This window comes from Hyperolius riggenbachi, chromosome 2, assembly GCF_040937935.1.
Source record: "Hyperolius riggenbachi isolate aHypRig1 chromosome 2, aHypRig1.pri, whole genome shotgun sequence".
Taxonomy (NCBI): Eukaryota; Metazoa; Chordata; class Amphibia; order Anura; family Hyperoliidae; genus Hyperolius; species Hyperolius riggenbachi.
The window spans coordinates 439,699,891-439,725,371 of NC_090647.1; the positions used below are offsets into that span (position 1 = coordinate 439,699,891).

Genomic DNA, 25,481 nt, shown 5'->3' on the forward strand with positions numbered 1-25,481 from the left:
GCTGTCTGCACAAGCAGACAGCTTTTTGACCATTTTTTAGGTCTGAGTGCTGCAGGACCCTGGAAAAGAGACCTGTCTTCACTCTGCAACTTTCAGAGTTGCTGTTCTGGTGAGGAATTTGCATCCACTTGTCATGCAAATTGCTTAGCTGCTTCCTTTGATGGCTTACAGTATAAATACCATTTCCCTATGAATGCAAAAAACACTAACCAACTTTCTCAGTACCACCGCCCTATGGCACACTGCCTGGCACACACCACAACAGGTACCTATAGCTTGATTCGCCGAGTAAAATTCGTTTCCTAGTATATAATTGCACTACTTCCCATGACACCTATCTATTCCCATAAGGGTATTGCACTTCGCTTTAGATTAGCAGTTCCAGCTTATCTTCATTCTGCTGGATAACCTCCACAGAATGTCATATGTTTGATAGATCTGCATATTGTATACAAAATCCTGCAGGATATAAGAGAACGCTGGAATCACCAATATATCTCTGGTGGATAGCTATGGAAGTCTTTTCTGGTATATGAGATACACTGCTGTGAGCTAATAGGACGTAATTAACTGATGATACTTGAATGAAGATAAGCTAGAACTGCTAATCTAAAGCGAAGTGCAATACCCTTATGGGAATAGATTTGTGTCATAGGAAGTAGTGCAATTATATACTAGGAAACGAATTTTACTCGGCGAATCAAGCAATAGGTACCTGTTGTGGTGTGTGCCAGGCAGTGTGCCATAGGGCGGTGGTACTGAGAAAGTTGGTTAGTGTTTTTTGCATTCATAGGTAATTTTATCTGGTTTTATAGGGGATTCATGCTTTTGTATTTATGACTTTGAATAAAAGAATGTATATGTGATGGTACATACAGGCGCATAAGTGTTTTCTGAGATATTTTTTACTTTAACGGTGGGGGTGTGAGTAACCCCACTTATCACTTGTTGCAGCCAATCGGATTGATTTTAGATTCAGTGGGCGCAAAATCACTTATTTACATATTTTTAAATACCATTTCCTCCCAGAATTCCCTGCTGGTCATGAAGGTTTGTTCCTGCTAACTTGCCTGGAGTCTCAGACCTCTACTAATTGTTTACTGATATTGCTATCTTAGAGTAATTCCTTGGGTGTGCACTACCATTCCTTCTAGCATAGTGAGGTCATAATTATCTGAATTGCCTTGTTCTGTCTTTCTGGTGCGTTTGTTCTGTCGCCAGCGGCGGCTGACAGGAAATCGCTCTATCTGTTTGGATTGCATTCGCCCTAGCGTTAGAGGCGGTGGATTTCTCTGTATTCTGTCTAGGAGTGTAGCCAGAGCTGCGGTTGCTGGCTATTCCTTCTGTCTGTCTTGTTGTGCGGATCGCACTCGCTCTTGCGGAAGAGCAGTAGATCCTTTCAATCCTGTTCCCGTGTACGGATCACACTCGCTCTTGCTGAAGAGTAGTGCATCCTATCTGACCTGTTCCTGTTGTCTGTTTATCTGTCGGTCTGGAGCAAACACTTGCTGAGGTAAGGCAACCGATTAGCAAGCGTTTCTGTTATTTGTTTGTTTGTGTTTTCTGTGTTCTTTTGTTAGTCAAGGTTGGCGCGTTTTTGTCTCTGTTTTTGTCTCCGTTGCACTTCTCGTGCGGAGACCGCGCCATTAACGTGTTTTGTCGCTATTGCGCTTCTCGTGTGGCGACCACGTTTAGCGAGTGCGTTTGTTATTTTCCTTGGGGTTCTGTTCATTATTGTTTGCTGTGTCTTTCTTCTACACCTATGATCTGTCTTTACTTAGTCTTATTCCTACCTGGCATCTGTGGCAGTGCAGAGGCTTTTTTCCTCTGCACTCCACAGCTCCATCTGCCGGTAGGAATTCCCCTCTACAGGTGCCTTGCACCAAAGCTGGGTTCTGTTATTCGAACGCTTGTGGAGGATTTCCGCAGTGTCAGCGCGCATCTTGTGCGCTGACCACGGAGATAATTCCATAATCGTTACAGTTAGCATGGGTGTCGCTTGTTCTTTAATGTATGCTCAGCACACTTCCTTTTCGAAACGTATATGATCTCACCAGGAATAAGGATGGTAACAGCTGCTTGAACTGCTCGTCTAATGATATTATCCATAGCAAACATCCAGTGAGGCCGGATCAAGTGATTCCTTAAAACTTTATTAACCTGGTAAAACAGACAAGCGACATATAACATTGTTTGGTATAAGTGTTTCTAAAAGTCATAGCAACCAGTTCACATAATTATTCTTCAGGCACTGGTGACAGCTCATTACAGTTATTATTATTTATTGTATTTATAAAGTGTCAACATATTATGCATCGCTGTACAATAGATAAAAGGGGTTTACATAACAAGGTAGGACATACAAGGAGCACAAGCAAAAAAACAATAAGCAGGATCAGGCATAGGGGTAAGTGTCTTTGATAACAATAGTTCTAGTGTGTTGGAGTCTGTGAGCAGGGTTCTCAAAAGTGAGAGTGCATGACCAAGCTGGGAACATTGGGGGATGGGTCTGCTATAGGCTTACAATTTAAAGGGTGTGGGTAGAGTTACATTAGGTGAGTTTGCTGAGATAGTGCTTAGCGGGGCATACTAGGGTTCTGATGTAGGGCAATAGGCGAGCCTGAACAAGTGAGTTTTTTGAGGTCTCGTTTGAAGGAGTTAAAGGAAGGGCAAATCTGAAGGCTGGTGGGAGGGAGTTCCAGAGAGTGAGGACAGCCCTTGAGAAGTCTTGCAGTCACATGTGGGAGTGAGAAGTGCACAAAGCTGACAGGTGCAGGTCGTTAGAAGTTTGAAGGGGGCAGGCAGGAATGCGCCTGTGGCTGTAGGTCGGGCAGATCATGTGGACTGATATCTAGGCCAAGTACAGAATCTTGAAGCTGATCCTGGAGCTGATGGGGAGCCAGTGGAGTGATTTACAAAGGGAAGCTGCAGAGGCAAGTCAATGGGAGGAGTTGATTAGTTTGGCTGCTGCATTCATGACAGATTGAAGGGGGGCAATGCAGCTTTGAGGGAGGCCTGATAAAAGGGAGCCCAGACGGGAGATGACGAGAGCATGGATAAGGAGCTTGCAGTATAGCTAGAAGGATAAAGTTGTTCTTGGAAAACAACAAAAGTAGATGTTTTCACTTTATTACACAAAAAAAACTAAAAGTATTTTCTTGCTCAAAATTCAATCAAATCTTCATGGAAATCAACAATTTACGTAGCACAAAATAAAAGAATCTTCATAGAGCAAATAAAATGTGTAGTCTAGGCTTGAGGTAATTTGATTATTTGATTACTTGAGGTAATAGGATAATTTGATTACAAATAAGGCAACAACACTAGTTTGTGCCGGGCCGTACATGCCCTTCATCAGGTCTTTAAAATAAAGAATTACAGAATTACATAAAAGACAGCGGCCCATATGCAATTCACTTTTTCTCCTGAGTTTTCTCCTTGGTGATATTTTCACACCTTGTCAATAAAATGCCTTTTAAGTCCCCAGCAAGCAAGAAAATACTGAAAAATACTTTTGACAATACTTTTCATTTACTTTTTGATAATTGTTCAATTGCAAAGTGCTGAAAAGTTATTTTAAAAAGAAGTTGAAAAATGATCTCTTAGGAGAAAACTTGGGAGAAAAAGTTAATTGCATATGTTAACAGCATCTGTTCCCAGCAGATATCACCATGCGCCATCCTCATGGCCAGGGAAACCATCCACTGTGCAGCTACATAGGAGTGCCTGCTTCAACTGAGGCCTGATATAAGGGAGTTGCAATATTCCAGGGGGAGATGATGAAAGCATGGATAAGGAGCTTGGTGGTGTCAGGGGACAGGTAGGAGCGGATCCTGGAAATGTTGCGAAGGTGAAAGTTGCAGGATCGGATGATGTTTTGGATGTGGGGCACAAAGGAAAGGGACGGAGAAGAGAAGAGAACAATAAACATGAATAACGGAACATTACAATTTCAACTATTGTCTGTGATTTGAACTGAAAAAGATTGGAGGCATCCATGTTTATTTACTTTTAAACAATACCAGTTGCCCAGCATTCCTGATCTCTTTGGCTGCAGTAGTGTCTGAATAACACACCTGATACAAGTATGATATATTTATCAGAAACATCTGATATGCATGCTTGTTCAGGGTCTATGACTAAAAGTATTAGAGGCAGATGATCAACAGGACAGCCAGGAAACTGGTATTGGTTAAAAGGAAATAAATATGGCAGCCTCCATATCCCTCTCAGTTCAGGTGTCCTTTAAGCACTCTCCATCTAACCCATGATAAACCATTATGACTTGTTACTCAATAAAATATGCATATTTGTATATCTCTTTTATTTGCACTGTTGCACATTCTGACAATTCTTTGTGATCCTTTATGGCTTATAATGCACAGAATGTTGGAAACATGAAACTAATAATTCTGAAAACATTTTAAAGTGAGCAGTACTGATATCTGATTGGTGAGCACAGGTTAAGGCACAGAATTTAGTTTATGCTATTATCATTCAGAACTTACTGCATCTTGAAATCCAAACAAAACCAGTTGAATTTGATTTATAGATGTGCTATCGAAGTCCAAGTCCACTTTCAGTTTGGATATTGTGGAGGCCATAACTCTGTGCTCTGGAGAGCGGATAAAGTCCCTCAAGATACTGATAATTTGCTTGATATGAGTGACCGATAGCTGCACATCTTCTGAACTCTGCACATGAAACACAGTTTGGTCATGTAAGCATATGGACTACATAACACAGATCAAGAAACCTCCAACACAATAGTCTTCAGAAAGTGGAAGATAAAAGGATCATATCTCACAAAAGTGAGGGCACATCTCATATGAATATTTTATCCTATCTTTTCATGGGACAGCACTGCAGACATGACACTTTGATACAATGTAAAGTAGTTAGTGTTCAGCTTATATAACAATGTAAATTTAAATAACTCAACACACAAACATTAATGTCTAAACAACTAGCAACAAAAGTGAGTACAATAAAGATTGTCAAGATACTACCCAGTTAGACATTTTCCCTTCCCGGGGTCATGCTACTCATTAGTGTTACACAGTCTCAGGTCAAAATGGGGAGAAAGTGTGTTAAATTTGGTCTTATCACTCTTACATTCTCTCATACTGGTCACTGGCAGCTGAAAATGCCACCTCATGGCAGAGAACACTCCGAGGATCTTAAAAAAATGTCGCTCTACATAAAGATGGCCTAGGCTATCAAAAGATTGCCAACACCCTGAAACTGAGCTACAGCATGGTGACCAAGATCAGAGCACTTGAGAAAGGTTAGATACATCGAAACGTATTTTTTACTGTGAAATTCATTACAAACTGGCCTAAATCCAGGTAGAAACCTAGTCGCTTCTTTGATTTGGTCATTCACTGCACCTATGGTGGATTGGGGTCTTGGCTGGTTTGACACCCTGGTTGTAACGATTGTGGAACTTTCCCCGTGATCAGCGCACAACGCGTGTGCTGACACGGCGGAAATCCTCCACAAGCGTATAATTTGCAGGAACCCAGCAAAAGGTGCTACGCACCCGTAGAGGGAAAATTCCGGTCGGCAGATGGCGCTGGGGAGTGCAGAGGAGCCAATCCTCTGTACCTCCACAAATGCCAGACAGGAATTGTACAAAACGCAGAACGCAATCGCAAGAGAGGCGATTGCGAATGAGAATGAGCAAAGGGACAGGTTGTATGTGTGTGTGCCAATCCAGTCGCCACCCCGCAACCGCACACACACAACAGCAGATATGAAATAGGAACGCGATCGCGAGAGGTGCGATCGCCAGACGAGACACAAGGCAGATCAGAACAGAATACGAGGTTAGCAAAGGCACAGCAAATAATACAATGAGGAGATATGGAAAATAACAAATGCTAGCTAACCGCGAACACCGCACTCATTCGCAACAGTGCACGCGGTTATGCGCGGTCTCCACGTGATAAGCACAATAGAGACAAGCACGCCTAACTAACCATTAACAGACAAACATGAAACAGAGGACGCGAGCGCTTGCTTAACGGTTACCTCACTGAGCCTCCAGCAAGCGTAGCAGACAGACACACGAAAACAGGGACAAGCGAGAGATAGGATCCACAGCACTAGCGAAAAGTGGCTAGCGCGATCCAAGTACAGAGTAGCAGAACAGAAGGATCCCCAGCGCCAGCGAAAAGTGGCCAGCGTGATCCCAGAAGACAGAACAGAAGGATCCCCAGCGCTAGCGAAAAGTAGCTAGCGCAATCCCAGGAGACAGAACAGAAGGATCCCCAGCGCTAGCGAAAAGTAGCTAGCGCGATCCCAGGAGACAGAACAGAAGGATCCCCAGCGCTAGCGAAAAGTAGCTAGCGCGATCCCAGGAGACAGAACAGAAGGATCCCCGGCGCTAGCAAAAAGTAGCTAGTGCGATCCCAGGAGACAGAACAGAAGAGATAGCTGGTAGCAACCGCTGCACCAGCTATACTCCAAGAACAGAGATCAGAACCATTTCCTGTCAACCACCATAGGGACAGGACAATGGCAAACAGGCAAGACAAGACAGAACAGGCAATACAGATAATACAATCCTAACAGCACTAGGGAAATCTGCCTAGCGCAGATTTAGGAATTACTCTAAGCTGATGTTCAAACAGAGAGCAAGGCTGACACCCCACCAGGAGTGTTACATAGGAAGAAATCCTTATAAACAACGAAGCATTGTGGGAAAGACATAGTACTTATAGTACACGCCTCCAATGAATGTGGCCAGGCAATTTGCATGACAACATATGCAAATTCCTCTGCAAGCACAAGCTGCAAAACTGACAGAAGCTCTTCTTTCCAGAGTCCTGCAGCATGCAAACCTACACAATGGTCAAAAGGCTGGCTGCCTGCACAGGCAGCTGAGCAAATCATCACACTGGTGTGTGGAATTCAGTGGGTTGCAGCTCTGAAGCTTTTTTTATGGCTGCATGGCTGTCTACCCAGATGAAAACTTCTTCTAAAGATGGCGCACAATTAAGCTCACACACAGTTTCCTTAAAGGGAAGGTCCAAGCAAAAAAAAAAAAATGAGTTTCACTTACCTGGGGCTTCTACCAGCCCCATGCAGCCATCCTGTGCCCTCGTAGTCACTCACTGCTGCTCCAGTCCCCGGCTGGCAGCTTTCTGACCTCGGAGGTCGGGGCCAAATTGCGTACATTTTTACACATTCCAGCTAATGCAGGAACATTAACACATACATTTTTACGCGCTAGTGGTGCAACGCATACATTTTTGTTCCTGCACTAGCTGGAATGCGTAAAAATGTATGCAATGTGGCCCTGACCTCCGAGGTCAGAAAGCTGCCAGCGGGGGACTGGAGCAGCAGTGAGTGACTACGAGTGCACAGGATGGCTGCATGGGGCTGGTAGAAGCCCCAGGTAAGTGAAACTCATTTTTTTTTTTTGCTTGGACCTTCCCTTTAAGACAAGCAAGTTTAAGATCATGAACTACTAGAACCATGTCCTGTGGTCTGATGAGACCAAGTATATTTGGACTCAGATGGTCAACTTTCAAGCGTGTGTGGTGGTAACCAAGTGGGAAGTACAATAACAAGTGTGTCTTGCTTTCAGAAAAGCTGGAAGTGTCGTGGTTTGGAGCTACATGAGTGCTGCCAGCACTAGGGAGCTACTGTTCACTGAGGGAACCATGAATGCCAACATGTACTGCAACATGGTGAAGCAGAGCATGATCCCCTCCCTTTGGAAATTGGACCACAGGGCAGTATTCAAATATAATATTGATACCAAACACAATTCCAAGACCACCAGCGCCTTGCTAAAGATACTGAGGGTAAAAGTGCTGGACTTGCCAAGCATGTCTTCAGACCTAAAGCCTATTGAGCATCTCTGGCCCAACCTCAAGCGCAAGGTGGAGGAGCACAAGGTCTCTAACATCAACCAGCTTCATAATGGAGTAGTGGAAGAGGATTTCAGTGGCAACTAGTGATGGACAAACATATTTGTTGGCAAATATTGGCTGTTCGCATTTACTGCAAACTTGATGCAAAGTTCGCGTTCATCCTATACATTAACATGGAGCCATTTTTCTACCCTTTACCCCTAAGTCAGATGGGACAGGACAACCAATTAACCATTTTTACCACACAAGCCACACACCCCTATAAAAGAAATGAACCTGGCCACCATTTTACAGTCTACCTGGAGTCAGTGTAGGGAGAGATGTGCTGCTGATTGAGGGACAGATAGCAGCTCTGTGTGATCCAGTGCTATGTAGTTGCTTCTATAAGTGTTCTGCTCCTTGCAGTTCACCAGCTTGGACCCCAATAGTCCTTTTGAGGACTAAACCTGCTGTTACTTTTTGTTGCTGTTTGTGGTGTGGTGTTTAGCTAGCTTATAGCACACCACCTGCATAGTATAGTGTAGTGCGTGGCTGCGTCACTGTTACAACCCGTCAGCCTGTCACTGTGCTAAAATAAAAACATTGAGTGACCGCACTGTACTTTAAAAAAATGTGTTTCACCTGGCATTGTCACACAAGGGGCTTGATTCACTAAACAGTGGTAACTGTAATATCACACCTTATCAAAGATATTACACCTTATCAACGGTAACGTGCCTTATCAGAGTAGCATAGTGAATGCTCTTTATGCTACTCTGATAAGGCATGTTAAGTTTGATAAGGTGTGATATCTTTGATAAGGTGTGATATTTGAGTTATCACGGTTTAGTGAATCAAGCCCAAAGTGTTTAGCATCACTGTCTTTATAGTGTAGTGAATACTATCCAGGGGTGCAGCTAAGGTTTTTGTGGCCCCAAGCGGACTGTAGCAAGAGGCCCTATCCTGCGGCGCGCGAAGCGCGCCGCGGCGAAAAATGGGTGTGGCTATCCCGCATAAGTGGGCGTGGCCATGACATGTGGGTGGAGCAGGAGGGCGGATTGGGGCGGGGCTGTTTGCGGGGAAAAAAATGGATGTTGGGGTGATTGAGGCGCGCGTAGCGCGCCGAAAGATTGGCGCGGCCATGACATTGTATGGGCGAAGCTTAACCGTAGCACAGCAAATATAGCCAACTATGACCATTAAATAATAAATGCAGCAACAGTTACCCCAGACACCAGAAAATAAAAACGCAATTTGGGCCACATTTCAGCAGAAATCAAACGCAATTAGGGCACATTTTCAGCAGAAATCAAACGCAATTAGGGCACATTTTCAGCCGAAATCAAACGCAATTAGGGCACATTTTCAGCAGAAATCAAACGCAATTAGGGCAGAGTTCAGCAGAAATCAAACGCAATTAGGGCCACATTTTCAGCAGATATCAAACGCAATTAGGGCACAGTTCAGCAGAAATCAATCGCAATTAGGGCCACATTTTCAGCAGATATCAAACGCATTTAGGGCACAGTTCAGCAGAAATCAATCGCAATTAGGGCCACATTTTCAGCAGATATCAAACGCAATTAGGGCACAGTTCAGCAGAAATCAATCGCAATTAGGGCCACATTTTCAGCAGATATCAAATGCAATTAGGGCACAGTTCAGCAGAAATCAATCGCAATTAGGGCCACATTTTCAGCAGATATCAAACGCAATTAGGGCACAGTTCAGCAGAAATCAATCGCAATTAGGGCCACATTTTCAGCAGATATCAAATGCAATTAGGGCACAGTTCAGCAGAAATCAATCGCAATTAGGGCTGCGGCTGCAAAAAGAAAAGAATTTACTCACCTGGCAGGCTGGCACTGGCAGAAGTCTTCTCTCCTGGTCTCCTCTCCCGGCCGGCTCCTCAGGCGCGCAGTTCCCACGGAGCTCCCTCCCTGGCTTCCTCCTCCAATCTCCCGCGCTGATTCATGCAGGGCTACGGGAAGATGGCCACCCGAAGCCCTGTACTGGAGACATAGTCTCCAGAGCAGGGCTTCGGCGGCGGCCATCTTCCTGTAGCCCTGCTCTGCTCTGCCAGTGCCAGCCCGGCGGGGCTGCAGGGAAAAAGTGACGTCACGCCGACGTCACGGAGCCGCCGAGGCCCCTAAGATTGTGAGGCCCCAAGCGACCGCTTGGTTTGCTTTATGCCTCGCGGCGCCCCTGATACTATCAATACCCAAGTGTTATACAAGGACAATGTACAAATAATGTCTAAGTAGCTGTGTAAACATTTTCCTATTTTTCATGTTAAATATCAGTGGCAAAAGCTTTAATTAACAGTGTGCAGGATTTAGCTTTATTGGGACAAATCATTTGCAGAAGGTTTGTCTGCTTCAATGCACAGCCAGTGTTGTTTTTTGCATATCAGACTACAGAGTATTTTTCCCGGAAAGCCAAAAAAATATATGAAAAGCTGTGCTGTCGTAGACAATTACATGTTTAAAACAAATTAAATTTCCTCTGCTCTCTTGCAGACAGCACAGCTCAGAAACACGCAGCTTCTTCTGAGAGCTCTCTGACACACAGTTACACAGAGATAACTACACTGTGAGGGAAACTCCCCTCCCCTCATTAACTCTCCAGTCAGAAATGAGCAGACAGTGCAGTCAGTTCAGAGTGAAAGGAATTTGTTACAGTAAACAAAAGAGATAAGCAAATGAAATGTATACATCATTATTTACTAGCACTTCAGGAACTCTCTCAAACTCAGGTTAAAAAACAAATGTTAATCAATAGTATCCCTTTAAACAGCAGATTAAGTAACCGAAGTGTACTTTAAACATTTGTGTCATCTAACCAGACATTGTCACACAAAGGGTTTGATTCACTAAACCGTGATAACTCAAATACCACACTTTGGGTTTGATTCACAAAACGGTGCTAACTGCTAGCATGGCTTTTCGCACATTTTAGCGTGTTTTCGTGCAAATAGAATGGTTTTCTTGTGAATTTTTCACGCCAATGTGACCGCTACCGCGTAAAAAAATCACGTTAACACGTGAACGCTAATTTTTGCACGCGATAACCGTTAACACGTTAAATTTTGAGCAAAGCACTTTTCACAGGATGCTAACAGTTAGCACCGTTTTGTGAATTAAGCCCCTTATCAAAGATATCACACCTTATAATAGTTAACAGGCCTTACCAGAGTAGCATAGCGAGCGCTACGAACTTATGCCTGCTAATTGGCAATGGCACTCGTCCTGCCCTGAGCCCCTGCGGGTTCGTAGCGCTCGCTATGCTACGATGATAAGGCAGGTTAACTTTGATAAGGTGTGATATCTTTGATAAGGTGTGGTATTTGAGTTATCACGGTTTAGTGAATCAAGCGCAAAGTGTTTTACATCACTGTTGGGTTTATAGGGCAGTTTTCGACTGTTTGCATTTACACATTTAAAAAATCCTCTGCGGAAAGTATGTAAGTTTGGAGGAAAACTTTGCCATTGATCCCCATCAGCCATGCCACTGTCCAGGATTTTGAACACTTTGTATACCTTTTTGAAAGAAACTGTGGCTGCAGAGATGCCGTGAAAATTTTAGAAGTCCGCCTGCCATTAAAGTTTGGTGTAAAAGTTCAGTTTGCAAACTTCTACACAAAAGTTTTCTAACAGTTCGCTAATATTCATTCGCAATGTTCGTCCATCGCTAGCTGCAACCTGTGAAGCACTAGTGAACTCTATGCCCAAGAGAGGTAATGCAGTGCTGGAAAAGAATAGAGTCTGTGTGTGGGTGACAGCAGTGCTTTAATTAGTATTCAGAGAATGTGAGCAGTTAAAGATGTAGTGAGGTTCTGCTCCAAGTACAAGAGGTGCAGGAAACTGTAAAGACAAAGAGTAGCACACATTCAGGGAGATACACAAACAGTGGGCAAAGCCGCCAGGGGGGGGGGGGGGGGGGGGTCATCTTTCTCCTCTAAAGTGTCCATTATTAGTGGTAGGAAACACAGCAAAGGCTGGGTGATAGCAGGGAGCATTAGATAACAATGGCAGCTAAGACAGCCAGTATGTTTGCAAGTTTGTGTGGACGTGGAGTTCCATTCAAGGAATAGAGTTCCAAATTCAATAAATACCTTATGTATCTATGGTTCCATGTAGTATGAGAGCTTACCTACACAATAAGTTCAAAGTACTGGAAATCTGTTAGACTTTATACTACATGTAGGTTACATTTAGGTTGGCAATGATGATGTTATATCTTGTAGAACCTCTATTTGTGGTTTCTGGACATAGAAAAACTTTATACTATAACAACCCGTAGTTGGGAATCCTTAGCAAGCACAGCAGTAATATTCAGAGATCTGTGGACACCATTCACTGGCATTCACGTGTGTTATAGTTTAGACTCTGCCTACACACAGCGTATACACTGACCTGCTTGAGACATTCCTGCAGATTGGATGAGACTTTATTCTGTTCTTCCTTGAGGATTTTGTAGAGTATGGCCCGACGTTCACTGTCCTTTCTTAGAAGGAATAATCCAGAGTCCCTCTCGTCTGGGGAAGGAGGGGTACTTCTATCTTCTGACACTGTGCCGTCATCTGGCACACTATGTGCAGAAAAGAGACAACTAATAAACTGGACCAGGCATCAGTATCCCTGACTTCATGCAATGTGCTCTCTATAATGGAATTACATGTAACTGATACGTTTAAATTTATGTCAAAACTGCTCATCATCGTGAATATAGTAACCTGTTTAATTGTGTGGGCAGGCATGTGCCACTTGTCAACAGAAGATAACAAGTTCCAAACAACACCCTATTGTGGTATAATAACACACCACACAGCAGACTGCAGCACCACACAGCAAATCTGAAGTGAATATAAACTAACGAGATAATACATTGTATGTGTGAGACTGATAATAATTAGAATACTAGTAGCAAAAAAGAGTGTCATTTTTATTTTCAGTTATGCAGTTTTATTTATAACATTGACATTCACAGAGGCAGTTTAGAATCCACACTCTGTCTTTTATGCTGTAAAACAAAGCAGAGTTAATGACTCTGAACTTTCCTGCATTCAAATCAACTGAAGTAAAATGTATATGGAGGCTGCCATATTTATTTCCTGTTAAACAATGCCAGTTGCCCGGCAGCCCTGCTGATCTATTTGGCTGCAGTAGTGTCTGAATAACACCCGAAACAAGCATGCAGCTAATCTTGTCAGATCTGACAAAAATGTCAGAAACACCCGATCTGCTGCATGCTTGTTCAGGGTCTATGGCTAAAAGCATTAGAGGCAGAGGATCAGCAGGACAGCCAGGCAACTGGTATTGCTTAAAAGGAGAATAAATATGGCAGCCTCCATATCCCTTTTGTTACAGTTGTCCTTTAAGCTCTTCAGAAAACAGGACTGAGTTTGAGGAATAGCACAGAGAAGCTCTTTAGCATAGGTAACTAACAAACTCAATTTGTTAACTCTTCCTGTATTGAAACACAATAGGAGACACTTATTTTCTACTTATGTTCTATTTATTATTTGCACTACACATACAATTCACTATCTCATACATTTCTTTTCGCTTCAGATTTCTTTTAAAAGTCACTGTGCTGTGAATATTCCAACAAGGCTGCATACTGGCAGATAAAAAAGTGCTATGAGGTTAGGCTAGCTTTAATGTGGAGCAAAGACTTCACTTATGACTAGTTAACCCAGATGTGACCTAATCAGCATGTCAGCATGTCAAGAGAACACTTGTTATGTCCTCCTAATTTCTTAAAAAAAACCTGTACAATGCAGGAAGATCAGCATCACTGCAGTGAAAGAGATACGCTCACAGCACAGATAAAAGAAGAAGGTACAAGTCTTACCTTAGATAATTGGCAATAGGCGATTTGCTAGAAGGACTTTCTGAAACGGATGTTTTTGCTTTTTCAAAGAATATTTCATTCCTTGCATCTGAGTCTGGAGATACTGATCCATGTTCACTGCTGCTGCTGCCTGCCAGCTCTCCAGGCACCGGCAGTGGTAGAGATGTACTACGGTTGTAATCTGGAACAACAAAACTACATTTGTAGCAGAACATCTAAGCATGACATAAATAACAAGAAGGCTCTGTGCTGTGTGGTGGAAATGTTTACTATTGTCATTCCTTGTGCTGCAGTTAATCTGCTGCAGGGGGTGGGGGTGGTGGGGGGGGGGGTAGAGTGGCTCTGCTCCATTCGGGCGCATCCTTCTCCATTATGGAAAACTATAAGCTATTGTATATTAGTAATGCTAGGAATACACCATGAGTTTTATTGGCAGATAGATGGCTCGATAGATAATTTCCGACAGGTCCGATTTGATTTCGATAGTTTTTCCGATCTATTTTTTTCAATGAAGGTAATGGAATTCGATCGGAAAAACGATCAGCCAGTACATCCACTGAAAAAACTCCTCAATTCTGGTAGCTATGTGAGGTAAATATTTTTTTGTAGGTAAAATACCTCATGAGGTATTTACCTCTTTAAATAGCAATTCTGAAAGATTTTTCTAAATTTCCGAACATGAGGTAAAACATGCGGTAAAACATGAGGTAAATGCATAAAGTGAGGTAAAACATGAGGTATTGCAGTGGTAAGCATGCAGTAAATAAATAATAGTAGTCTTTAATTGTCTTCCATAAGTTAGGATTTGGATTTGTCTTCCATAAGTTTGGAAGATTTTTATTTTTTTTTGAGGGAGGAAGGTGTATTTTATTATGTAGCAACCTATGAAAAGTATAATTATAGACATCCCTTATTTAAAAAAATAAAATAAAATTCAGTAAATATTTGGAGTTTTATTTCCACGGTTCTTTTCTATTACACAACCTGAATAGGAACGACACTAAAACAGCAATAGGAACTCCACTAAAAACTGCAAAATGCATGCAAATTGACTTTACCTCCAGGTACAGGCAGGTCTTAAACTGATCGGTAAATTATGTGCTAACATGCCCCCTAATTTCCATGAGAATAGCTATTTTTGGTAAATTACCTCATGGATTACCTCATAATTTACCTCATGAGGTAAAACATGACTAAAACCTACCAGAATTGCTAAATGTCATTACCTCATGAGGTAAATTACCTCACATGAGGTCATTTGTTTGATAACCCTACCAGAATTGAGGCCATTGTGTATTCCCAGCATTAGGGGTCCACTAGATTGTCATTGAAAAAGAGTGCTAGTTCCTGCCTCTAGTAGTCAGGGCACGCTGCTAAAATAAACTGAAGCAAAACTGGTGAAATCTGAAGTCAACTAGAATGCCAGTTTTGCTGCGAAATATGCAAGATTGCAACTCATCACTGTGAACAATCTCCATCTTCACTTTTAACAATTTTACACCAAACTCAGTGCATACTGCAGGTCAATTGGCAGTGCAAACTCAGTGCATACTGCAGGTCATACTGCATACTAAGTGCATACTGCAGGTCAATTGGCAAATTCACTGAAATTAAATGCTAACATTTTGTAAAGTGCTTTTCTCCTCTGGGACTTAAAGCCCATAGGTCATTAAAGTGCACACATGTCAAAGAAGTCGTCTGGTAATTAAGGTCCCAGATGAAGCCGATGGTACTATTCTACTGTCAACTTCTGTAACCTAACAGGAACCACCTCCTGCTGAAGTCAAACCCTTAACCACTTCCCGACCGCCGTATATACAATTGGCGGCCGGGAAGTGGACGCCGCAAGGACCGCCGTATTGACAATTGGCGGCGGTCCTTGTATGGGCATGGGCGGAGCGATCGCGTCATCCGTGACGCGATTCTCTGCCTCCGCCTGGCGCCGCTCACCCGCCGCAACATCCCGCCGGCCATACGGAAGCGCCGGCGGGATGTTAGCCCGACGATCGCCGCATACAAAGTGTATAATACACTTTGTAATGTTTACAAAGTGTATTATACAGGCTGCCTCCTGCCCTGGTGGTCCCAATGTCCGAGGGACCACCAGGGCAGGCTGCAGCCACCCTAGTCTGTACCAAGCACACTGATTTCCCCCCCCCCGCCCCAGATCGCCCACAGCAGCCATCAGACCCCCCCCTGCCCACCCCCCAGACCCCTGTTTGCACCCAATCACCCCCCTAATCACCCATCAATCACTCCCTGTCACTATCTGTCAACGCTATTTTTTTTTGTCCCCCCCCCCCTGCCCCCCGCTCCCTCCTGATCACCCCCCCACCCCTCAGATTCTCCCCAGACCCCCCCCCCCCAGACCCCCCCCATGTACTGTATGCATCTATCCCCCCTGATCACCTGTCAATCACATGTCCATCACCTGTCAATCACCCGTCAATCACCCCCTGTCACTGCCACCCATCAATCAGCCCCTAACCTGCCCCTTGCGGGCAATCTGATCACCTCCCCACACCAATAGATCGCCCGCAGATCCGACATCAGATCACCTCCCAAATCCATTGTTTACATCTATTCTCTCCTCTAAACACCCACTAATTACCCATCAATCACCCATCAATCACCCCCTATCACCACCTGTCACTTTTACCTATCAGATCAGACCCTAATCTGCCCCTTGCGGGCACCCAATCACCCGCCCACACGCTCAGATTGCCCTCTGACCCCCCCTTATCAATTCACCAGTGCATTAATTACATCTGTTCTTCCCTGTAATAACCCACTGATCACCTGTCAATCACCTGCCAATCACCTATCACCCATCAATCACCCCCTGTCACCCCCTGTCACTGCCACCCATCAATCAGCCCCTAACCTGCCCCTTGCGGGCAATCTGATCACCCACCCACACCATTAGATCGCCCGCAAACCTGCCGTCAGATTACCTCCCAAATGTATTGTTTACATCTGTTATCTTCTCTAAACACCCACTAATTACCCATCAATCACCCATCAATCACCCCCTATCACCAACCGTCACTGTTACCTATCAGATCAGACCCTAATCTGCCCCTTGCGGGCACCCAATCACCCGCCCACACGCTCAGATTGCCCTCAGACCCCCCCCCCCTTATAAATTCGCCAGTGCATTAATTACATCTGGCCTTCCCTGTAATAACCCACTGATCACCTGTCAATCACCTGCCAATCACCTATCACCCATCAATCACCCCCTGTCACTGCCACCCAACAATCAGCCCCTAACCTGCCCCTTGCGGGCAAACTGATCACCCACCCACACCAATAGATCGCCCGCAGATCCGACATCACATCACCACCCAAGCGCAGTGTTTCCATCTATTCTCTCCTCTAAACACCCACTAATTACCCATCAATCACCCATCAATCACCCCCTATCACCACCTGTCACTGTTACCCATCAGATCAGACCCTAATCTGCCCCTTGCGGGCACCCAACCGCCCGCCTACACGCTCAGATTGCCCTCAGACCCCCCCTTATCAATTCGCCAGTGCAATATTTACATCTGTTCTCCCCTGTAATAACCCACTGATTACCTGTCAATCACCCATCAATCACCCCCTGTCACTGCCACCCATCAATCACCCCCTGTCACTGCCGCCCATCAATCACCCGCTGTCACTGCCACCCATCAATCAGCCCCTAACCTGCCCCTTGCAGGCAATCTGATCACCCACCCACACCAATAGATCGCCCGCAGATCCGACGTCCGATCACCTCCCAAGTGCAGTGTTTACATCTGTTCTCTACCCTAAACACCCACTAATTACCCATCAATCACCCCCTGTCACTGCTACCTATCAGATTAGACCCCTATCTGCCCCTAGGGCACTCAATCACCTGCCCACACCCTCAGAATGCCCTCAGACCCCAGCCCTGATCACCTCGCCAGTGCATTGCTTGCATCTATTCCCCCCTCTAATCACACCTTGAGACACCCATCAATCACCTCCTGTCACCCCCTAGCACACCTACCCATCAGATCAGGCCCCAATTTGCCCCGTGTGGGCTCCTGATCACTCGGCCAAACCCTCAGACCCCCTTCCGATCACCTCCCCAGTGCATTGATTGCATCTATTTTCCCCTCTAACCACCCCCTGAGACACCCATCAATCACCTCCTGTCACCCCCCTAGCACTCCTATCCATCAGATCAGGCCCAATACAACCTGTCATCTAAAAGGCCACCCTGCTTATGACCGGTTCCACAAAATTCGCCCCCTCATAGACCACCTGTCATCAAAATTTGCAGATGCTTATACCCCTGAACAGTCATTTTGAGACATTTGGTTTCCAGACTACTCACGGTTTTGGGCCTGTAAAATACCAGGGCGGTATAGGAACCCCACAAGTGACCCCATTTTAGAAAAAAAGACACCCCAAGGTATTCTGTTAGGTGTATGACGAGTTCATAGAAGATTTTATTTGTTGTCAAAAGTTAGCGGAAATTGATTTTTATTGTTTTTTTTTCACAAAGTGTCATTTTTCACTAACTTGTGACAAAAAATAAAATCTTCTATGAACTCGCCATACACCTAACGGAATACCTTGGGGTATCTTCTTTCTAAAATGGGGTCACTTGTGGGGTTCCTATACTGCCCTTGCATTTTAGGGGCCCTAAACCGCGAGGAGTAGTCTAGAAAACAAATGCCTCAAAATGACCTGTGAATAGGACGTTGGGCCCCTTAGCGCACCCAGGCTGCAAAAAAGTGTCACACATGTGGTACCGCCGTACTCAGGAAAAGTAGTATAATGTGTTTTGGGGTGTATTTTTACACATACCCATGCTGGGTGGGAGAAATTTCTATGTAAATGGACAATTGTGTGTAAAAAAAATCAAACAATTGTCATTTACAGAGATATTTCTCCCACTTAGCATGGGTATGTGTAAAAATACACCCCAAAACGCATTATACTACTTCTCCTGAGTACGGCGGTACCACATGTGTGGCACTTTTTTTTACACCCTAAGTACGCTAAGGGGCCCAAAGTCCAATGAGTACCTTTAGGATTTCGCAGGTCATTTTGCGACATTTGGTTTCAAGACTACTCCTCACGGTTTAGGGCCCCTAAAATGCCAGGGCAGTATAGGAACCCCACAAATGACCCCATTCTAGAAAGAAGACACCCAAAGGTATTCCGTACGGAGTATGGTGAGTTCATAGAAGATTTTTTTTTTGTCACAAGTTAGCGGAAAATGACACTTTGTGAAAAAAAAACAATTAAAATCAATTTCCGCTAACTTGTGACAAAAAAATAAAAACTTCTATGAACTCACCATACTCCTAACGGAATACCTTGGGGTGTCTTCTTTCTAAAATTGGGTCATTAGTGGGGTTCCTATACTGCCCTGGCATTTTAGGGGCCCTAAACTGTGAGGAGTAGTCTTGAAACAAAAATGACCTGTGAAATCCTAAAGGTACTCATTGGACTTTGGGCCCCTTAGTGCAGTTAGGGTGCAAAAAAGTGCCACACATGTGGTATCGCCGTACTCGGGAGAAGTAGTATAATGTGTTTTGGGGTGTATTTTTACACATACCCATGCTGGGTGGGAGAAATACTTCTGTAAATGACAATCTTTTGATTTTTTTACACACAATTGTCCATTTACAGAGGTATTTCTCCCCCCCAGCATGGGTATGTGTAAAAATACACCCCAAAACACATTGTACTACTTCTCCTGAATATGGCGATACCACATGTGTGGCACTTTTTTGCACCCTAACTGCGCTAAAGGGCCCAAAGTCCAATGAGTACCTTTAGGATTTCACAGGTCATTTTGAGAAATTTCGTTTCAAGACTACTCCTCACGGTTTAGGGCCCCTAAAATGCCAGGGCAGTATAGGAACCCCACAAATGACCCCATTTTAGAAAGAAGACACCCCAAGGTATTCCGTTAGTAGTATGGCGAGTTCATAGAAGATTTTATTTTTTGTCACAAGTTAGCGGAAATTGATTTTAATTGTGTTTTTTCACAAAGTGTCATTTTCCGCTAACTTTTGACAAAAAAAAAATCTTCTATGAACTCACCATACTCCTAACGGAATACCTTGGGGTGTCTTCTTTCTAAAATGGGGTCATTTGTGGGGTTCCTATACTGCCCTGGCATTTTAGGGGCCCTAAACCGTGAGGAGTAGTCTTGAAACGAAATTTCTCAAAATGACCTGTGAAATCCTAAAGGTACTCATTGGACTTTGGGCCCTTTAGCGCAGTTAGGGTGCAAAAAAGTGCCACACATGTGGTATCGCCGTACTCAGGAGAAGTAGTATAATGTGTTTTGTGGTGTATTTTTACACATACCCATGCTGAGTGGGAGAAAGATCTCTGTAAATGGACAATTGTGTGTAAAAAAAATTAACAAATTGTCATTTACAGAGATATTTCTCCCACCCGGCATGGGTATGTGTAAAAATACACCCCAAAACACATTATACTACTTCTCCTGAGTACGGCAATACCACATGTGTGGCACTTTTTTGCAGCCTAACTGCGCTAAGGGGTCCAAAGTCCAATGAGCACCTTTAGGCTTTACAGGGGTGCTTACAATTTAGCACCCCCCAAAATGTCAGGACAGTAAACACCCCCCACAAATGACCCCATTTTGGAAAGTAGACCCTTCAAGGTATTCAGAGAGGGGCATGGTGAGTCCGTGGCAGATTTCATTTTTTTTTTTGTCGCAAGTTAGAAGAAATGGAAACTTTTTTTTTTTTTTTTTTCTCACAAAGTGTCATTTTCCGCTTACTTGTGACAAAAAATAATATCTTCTATGAACTCACTATGCCTCTCAGTGAATACTTTGGGATGTCTTCTTTCCAAAATGGGGTAATTTGGGGGGTATTTATACTATCCTGGAATTCTAGCCCCTCATGAAACATGACAGGGGGTCAGAAAAGTCATAGATGCTTGAAAATGAGAAAATTCACTTTTTGCACCATAGTTTGTAAACGCTAAAACTTTTACCCAAACCAATAAATATACACTGAATGGGTTTTTTTTATCAAAAACATGTTTGTCCCCATTTTTCGCGCTGCATGTATACAGAAATTTTACTTTATTTGAAAAATGTCAGCACAGAAAGTTAAAAAAATCATTTTTTTGCCAAAATTCATGCCTTTTTTGATGAATATAATAAAAAGTAAAAATCGCAGGAGCAATCAAATAGCACCAAAAGAAAGCTTTATTAGTGACAAGAAAAGGAGCCAAAATTCATTTAGGTGGTAGGTTGTATGAGCGAGCAATAAACCGTGAAAGCTGCAGTGGTCTGAATGGAAAAAAAGTGGCCGGTCCTTAAGGGGTAGAAAGCCCTAGGTCCTCAAGTGGTTAAGTCAAACCCACCATAAGTAACACCTCTCCTTCCCGGGGGCTCAGCTATAATGTAGCAAAACGCCCATTGTCATTTCCTGACTTCACTTCCTACAGTGCATTTCTGGAAAGCAAGCATGTTGCCAAAGCAATTCTATATGCTATGAAAAATAACATGCACATCAAAAAGTGCAGAATGTGCCTTATGCCCACATTGTAGAGCATGAGTAAAACAATGCACATTGTTTGAAAACGTAAGGGAACTAAATACATACTCTGAAAAACAAAGATGCAGGCAGGGAGTTCCTCTTGATGAAACAAAGGTTAGGAAAGAAAAAGGAAGAAGAAAAAGACAGGAAGCAGGCAAGCTCACATTACCACTAATTATATCTGCATTTCATGCATTACACTTTTTAAGAATGTTTTTTACCCAGGTCTATCGACTTTAAATTTATTTCCATACAAGTGACCAATTGCAATTAAATTTGATTGACATTTGCACTCTATTAATAAATAAGAATCGCAGGGCAGTAAGCTACCTGATAATTACTTCTAACATGGTCTGAAAAAATCTGCTCAGTTACTTCTAATAATGTGAAATATTTCATTATTTGGGATTTAGTGCAGCTAAAGCTTAGCCATGCCAGGAACACAGCTCCTGTTTGAGCAATGTTCAGAGGTGTAATTATACTAATTAGCTGTGCAGGGTGCTGTAATTCGCTTAGAAATAAGGCTCATCTTTGCAATATTGTGGCACTGGTATAAAATAAAGACCTTGCAGTTTATTTAATAACTTGTTGCTAAAATATTGAAAACCATTAACCAAAACACTGCCATACACCTCGTTCTTATCTCTATAGCTACACTCAATAGCGCTTTGCCATTCACCTGCTGAACTGCCCTACATGATGATTGCCTCACTGAACGTTGTGATCCCCCACTGTCGTCTTAACGTCACCTCTTCTTACCTTACCTTGGCCTACCATCCTGGACATCCTCGTTGTGCCAGACCCATTGGTCTCTCCTCCGCTTCCAGAGCTGCACTGACATCACCGCTCCCTCCTATACCATGGAGAACTGGATGGGTAGTCCCATCCATCCCACCCAAACAGCTCTATGCTCCCTAGGCAGGATAGCCCAAACAAGCCAATTAAGCTATTAGCATGTTTTTGATATATGGGAGTAAAAACAAGAAGACACAAGAGACACAAAACATGCAGTTAGACTAAAACCATATTATGGCTGTAATAAATTGGCCATGCAGATGTTAATTATGAATTAAAAATTAAATATGAATATATATTTACACTACAGTGGCATCTTTCTTAGCACTCTACATAGTCTATAGTTGCAGTATATAACCCCAAACTAATCTAATCCCTACCACAGTCATAATCCAATTTTTCTACTCTAGTCTAAGAACAATTTTGAAGAAACCAATGTATTTATTATCCAAAGTACCTGGTAAAATCCACATATACATGGAGGGAACATACAAACCATATACAGATGTCCAAAACATGAATTGAGCCTAGGACTCTATCACTATACCACCCCGCTGCCTGAATCACATCCAAAGCACCCCAATCAACAAAATCTCCTTCCAAAAAACACAATATGCCCACTTCCCAATATCTATTAATATGGCTCTGTATGATTAAAATGTATTGCTAATACATGGCAGTGGGAAAATGCCTCTAAGAAAGCAAGAAAGCTGAACTATTCACCACATCACTGCGGCATCCACTCTGGGTCTGCCCTTCCCCAAATAATACTTGTCTACACAAGCTTTTACAACCACGACACATATGTAGTAGTTCATTATTCAATTATCATTAAATTACAAATAATAATCTGCCTATCTTGCTTTGACAAGGAAGGAGTCTGTCCTCTAGGTAATGAATCATGTTCGATCACAGCAAACACTGCAGAAAGAAGAGAGAGGCTCTACTATACAGAACTCTTATAAGGGACTCTGTGGCTTTTTTTTAAAGCTTACCTGAAGGCTTGAATGCTATTTTATTCTTCTTCCCTTTATTTACTTGCTTGAGGAAGAAGTCTCTCAGCAGGTCTGCAACTGTTGCACGCTTCACTGGGTCAGGCTCAAAGCAGAGTAATATAAAAGCCCTCGCCTCTGCAGAAAGGGATTCTGGGATCTCTGGGTGGATTTTAAACATGCCCACCTGTAACACATAAAATATGATCTCACTTCAGAAAATGAATTATATTCCTTTCTGTAAAAAAAAAAAAAAAAAAAGTATGGTGTCCCACGGTTTGTAGTCACACTTAAGTTTATTCAATTATGGCGCTGTTGCAAAGCTGGTAATTTGGGGTGCTGCAGTAAAATGGGCACCCCTTAGACTGCAATGTTAGCTGCAGCTATAGCGGCGCCCAGTGGGTCTAATCAGTGGATATTGCAGAAGGGGTGGTTAGGGTTAGGCATCAATAGAAGGAAGGTTCATGTGAGAATAGGGTTAGGCTTGGTGATAGTTAAATAACAGCAAAATGTAACGATCTTCTACTATCTTCTACTATCTACTACCCATTGCACAATAGTAGAATATTGAAAATTTGACCAATAGTCTACTAGCGAGTAACCCTGGCACCCATAAGATACCAAAGATGAAGCAATAAGACTTCCTAGAATCGGAGGTTTTTAAAGTACACATTCAAAAGATCAGTATCTGCAAAAGATCTGTTCCTGCAAAAGATCCGTTCCTCCAAAATGCAGGTCCTAAATGACTCATGTAATAATAACAGTCTTTCCTTAAAGGGACTCAGAGCTCTTGAAAATAGAAAGATTTATACATCCTCAGTCTTCTGCAGCGTCAGTACCGGGTCCCCGCACTTCCGTCAGTCGGAGCCAGTCTGACGTAAGAGAAGTGCACCCTCTACGTATCTCTCCAGCAGCTGCTGAAGAGATAGGCAAAGAGCGCACTTCTCCTACGCTAGACTGGCTCCGACTGACGGAAGTGCGGGGACCCGGTACTGACGCTGCAGAAGACTGAGGATGGCGGCGTGAGAGAGATCGGAGCGTATGGGGCTGACAGAAGCCCCAGGTATGTATAAATCTTTCTATTTTCAAGAGCTCTGAGTCCCTTTAAGGAAAGACTGTTATTATTACATGAGTCATTTAGGACCTGAACCCACTGAGGCAGTTGTGTCCGCTTCTGTCCACTTTTCTGCTTCTGTAACATTGATGTGTAACTGAAAAGCGAACAGAACTGCATCAGTGGGCTCAGGCTCTAAGACTTGTTAAAGTGAAGTATCTCTTTGTTTGACTTTCTGGAAGTCCAGGAATGCTGTACAGATGTCACAAGACCCAGAATACATACGGCACACTGCCAGCCAAGTTATGCTAAGACACACTGGACAGAGATAGTACAGCAGAAATACAATTTGGCAGTATCAATATCAGAATTCAAAATTATATGGCAAAACCAGATAAGTAAGTTGGTTTAAGAGCGCTTTGCAAGACAAGCACTCAATGTAATGACGTTTTGACTTTGACAGGCAAGTAATGTCTTAATATACAAAGAACGTTTACACTTGTCACGTTATCACAAATTAACCGATGGTTTTTGCTTGTAAAGGTTCCACTGTACTTAAAGGGCAACTGAAGCAAGAGGGATATGGAGGATGACATATTTATTTCCTTTTTAACAATGCATGTGTTCCAATACAGGAAGAGTTTGTTACTGTGCATACACACATCAGACCATAGTCTTTGGAAAATGAAAGATCACAGACCAATTTTACCCCCTTCCATGTAGTATGAGAGCCATACCTACACAGTCTATTCTATTGAGCTGAACTCCCCATCAGATAGAAATCTTTGCAAGATGCTGCACACAAAGATGCTGTACACATTCAGAAGATCAGTATCTGCAAGAAGATCCGTTCCTGCAAAAGATCCGTTCCTCCAAAATGCATTCATAGTCTATGATATCTGCAGATCCTTACACACACCTTGTTTAACAGACATTCATCTGCAGATCAGGCAATCATCTGCAGATCTGAAGATCCATCCTGGTGGATCTGATCTGCAGATGAATGTCTGTTAAACAAGGTGTGTATGAGGATCTGCAGATATCATAGACTATGAATGCATTTTGGAGGAACGGATCTTTTGCAGGAACAGATCTTTTGCAGATACTGATCTTTTGAATGTGTACAGCATCTTTGTGTGCAGCATCTTGCAAAAATTTCTATCTGATGGGGAGTTCAGCTCCATAGAATAGACTGTGTAGGTATGGCTCTCATACTACATGGAAGGGGGTAAAATTGGTCTGTGATCTTTCATTTTCCAAAGACTATGGTCTGATGTGTGTATGCTCCCTTAGTTACCTATGCAAAAGAGCTTATCTGTGCTAGTCCTCAAACTCAGTCCTGTTTTCTGAAGAGCTTAAAGGA

The 25,481-nt window shown here is 43.2% G+C and overlaps 1 protein-coding gene across 2 annotated transcripts in view; it reads right to left on the minus strand.

Moving 5' to 3' along the window:
• LOC137546930 (mitogen-activated protein kinase kinase kinase 15-like) overlaps positions 1–25,481 on the minus strand; it is a 246,622-nt gene that overhangs the window by 31,766 nt on the left and 189,375 nt on the right. For both annotated transcript variants that reach the window (XM_068269985.1, XM_068269986.1), the window contains 5 exons: positions 23,068–23,251; positions 13,719–13,899; positions 12,278–12,452; positions 4,509–4,694; positions 2,055–2,160 (listed from right to left, as the gene is read on the minus strand). In XM_068269985.1, the coding sequence (XP_068126086.1) occupies positions 2,055–2,160; positions 4,509–4,694; positions 12,278–12,452; positions 13,719–13,899; positions 23,068–23,251 (832 nt within the window). The remainder of the gene's footprint in view (positions 1–2,054; positions 2,161–4,508; positions 4,695–12,277; positions 12,453–13,718; positions 13,900–23,067; positions 23,252–25,481) is intronic.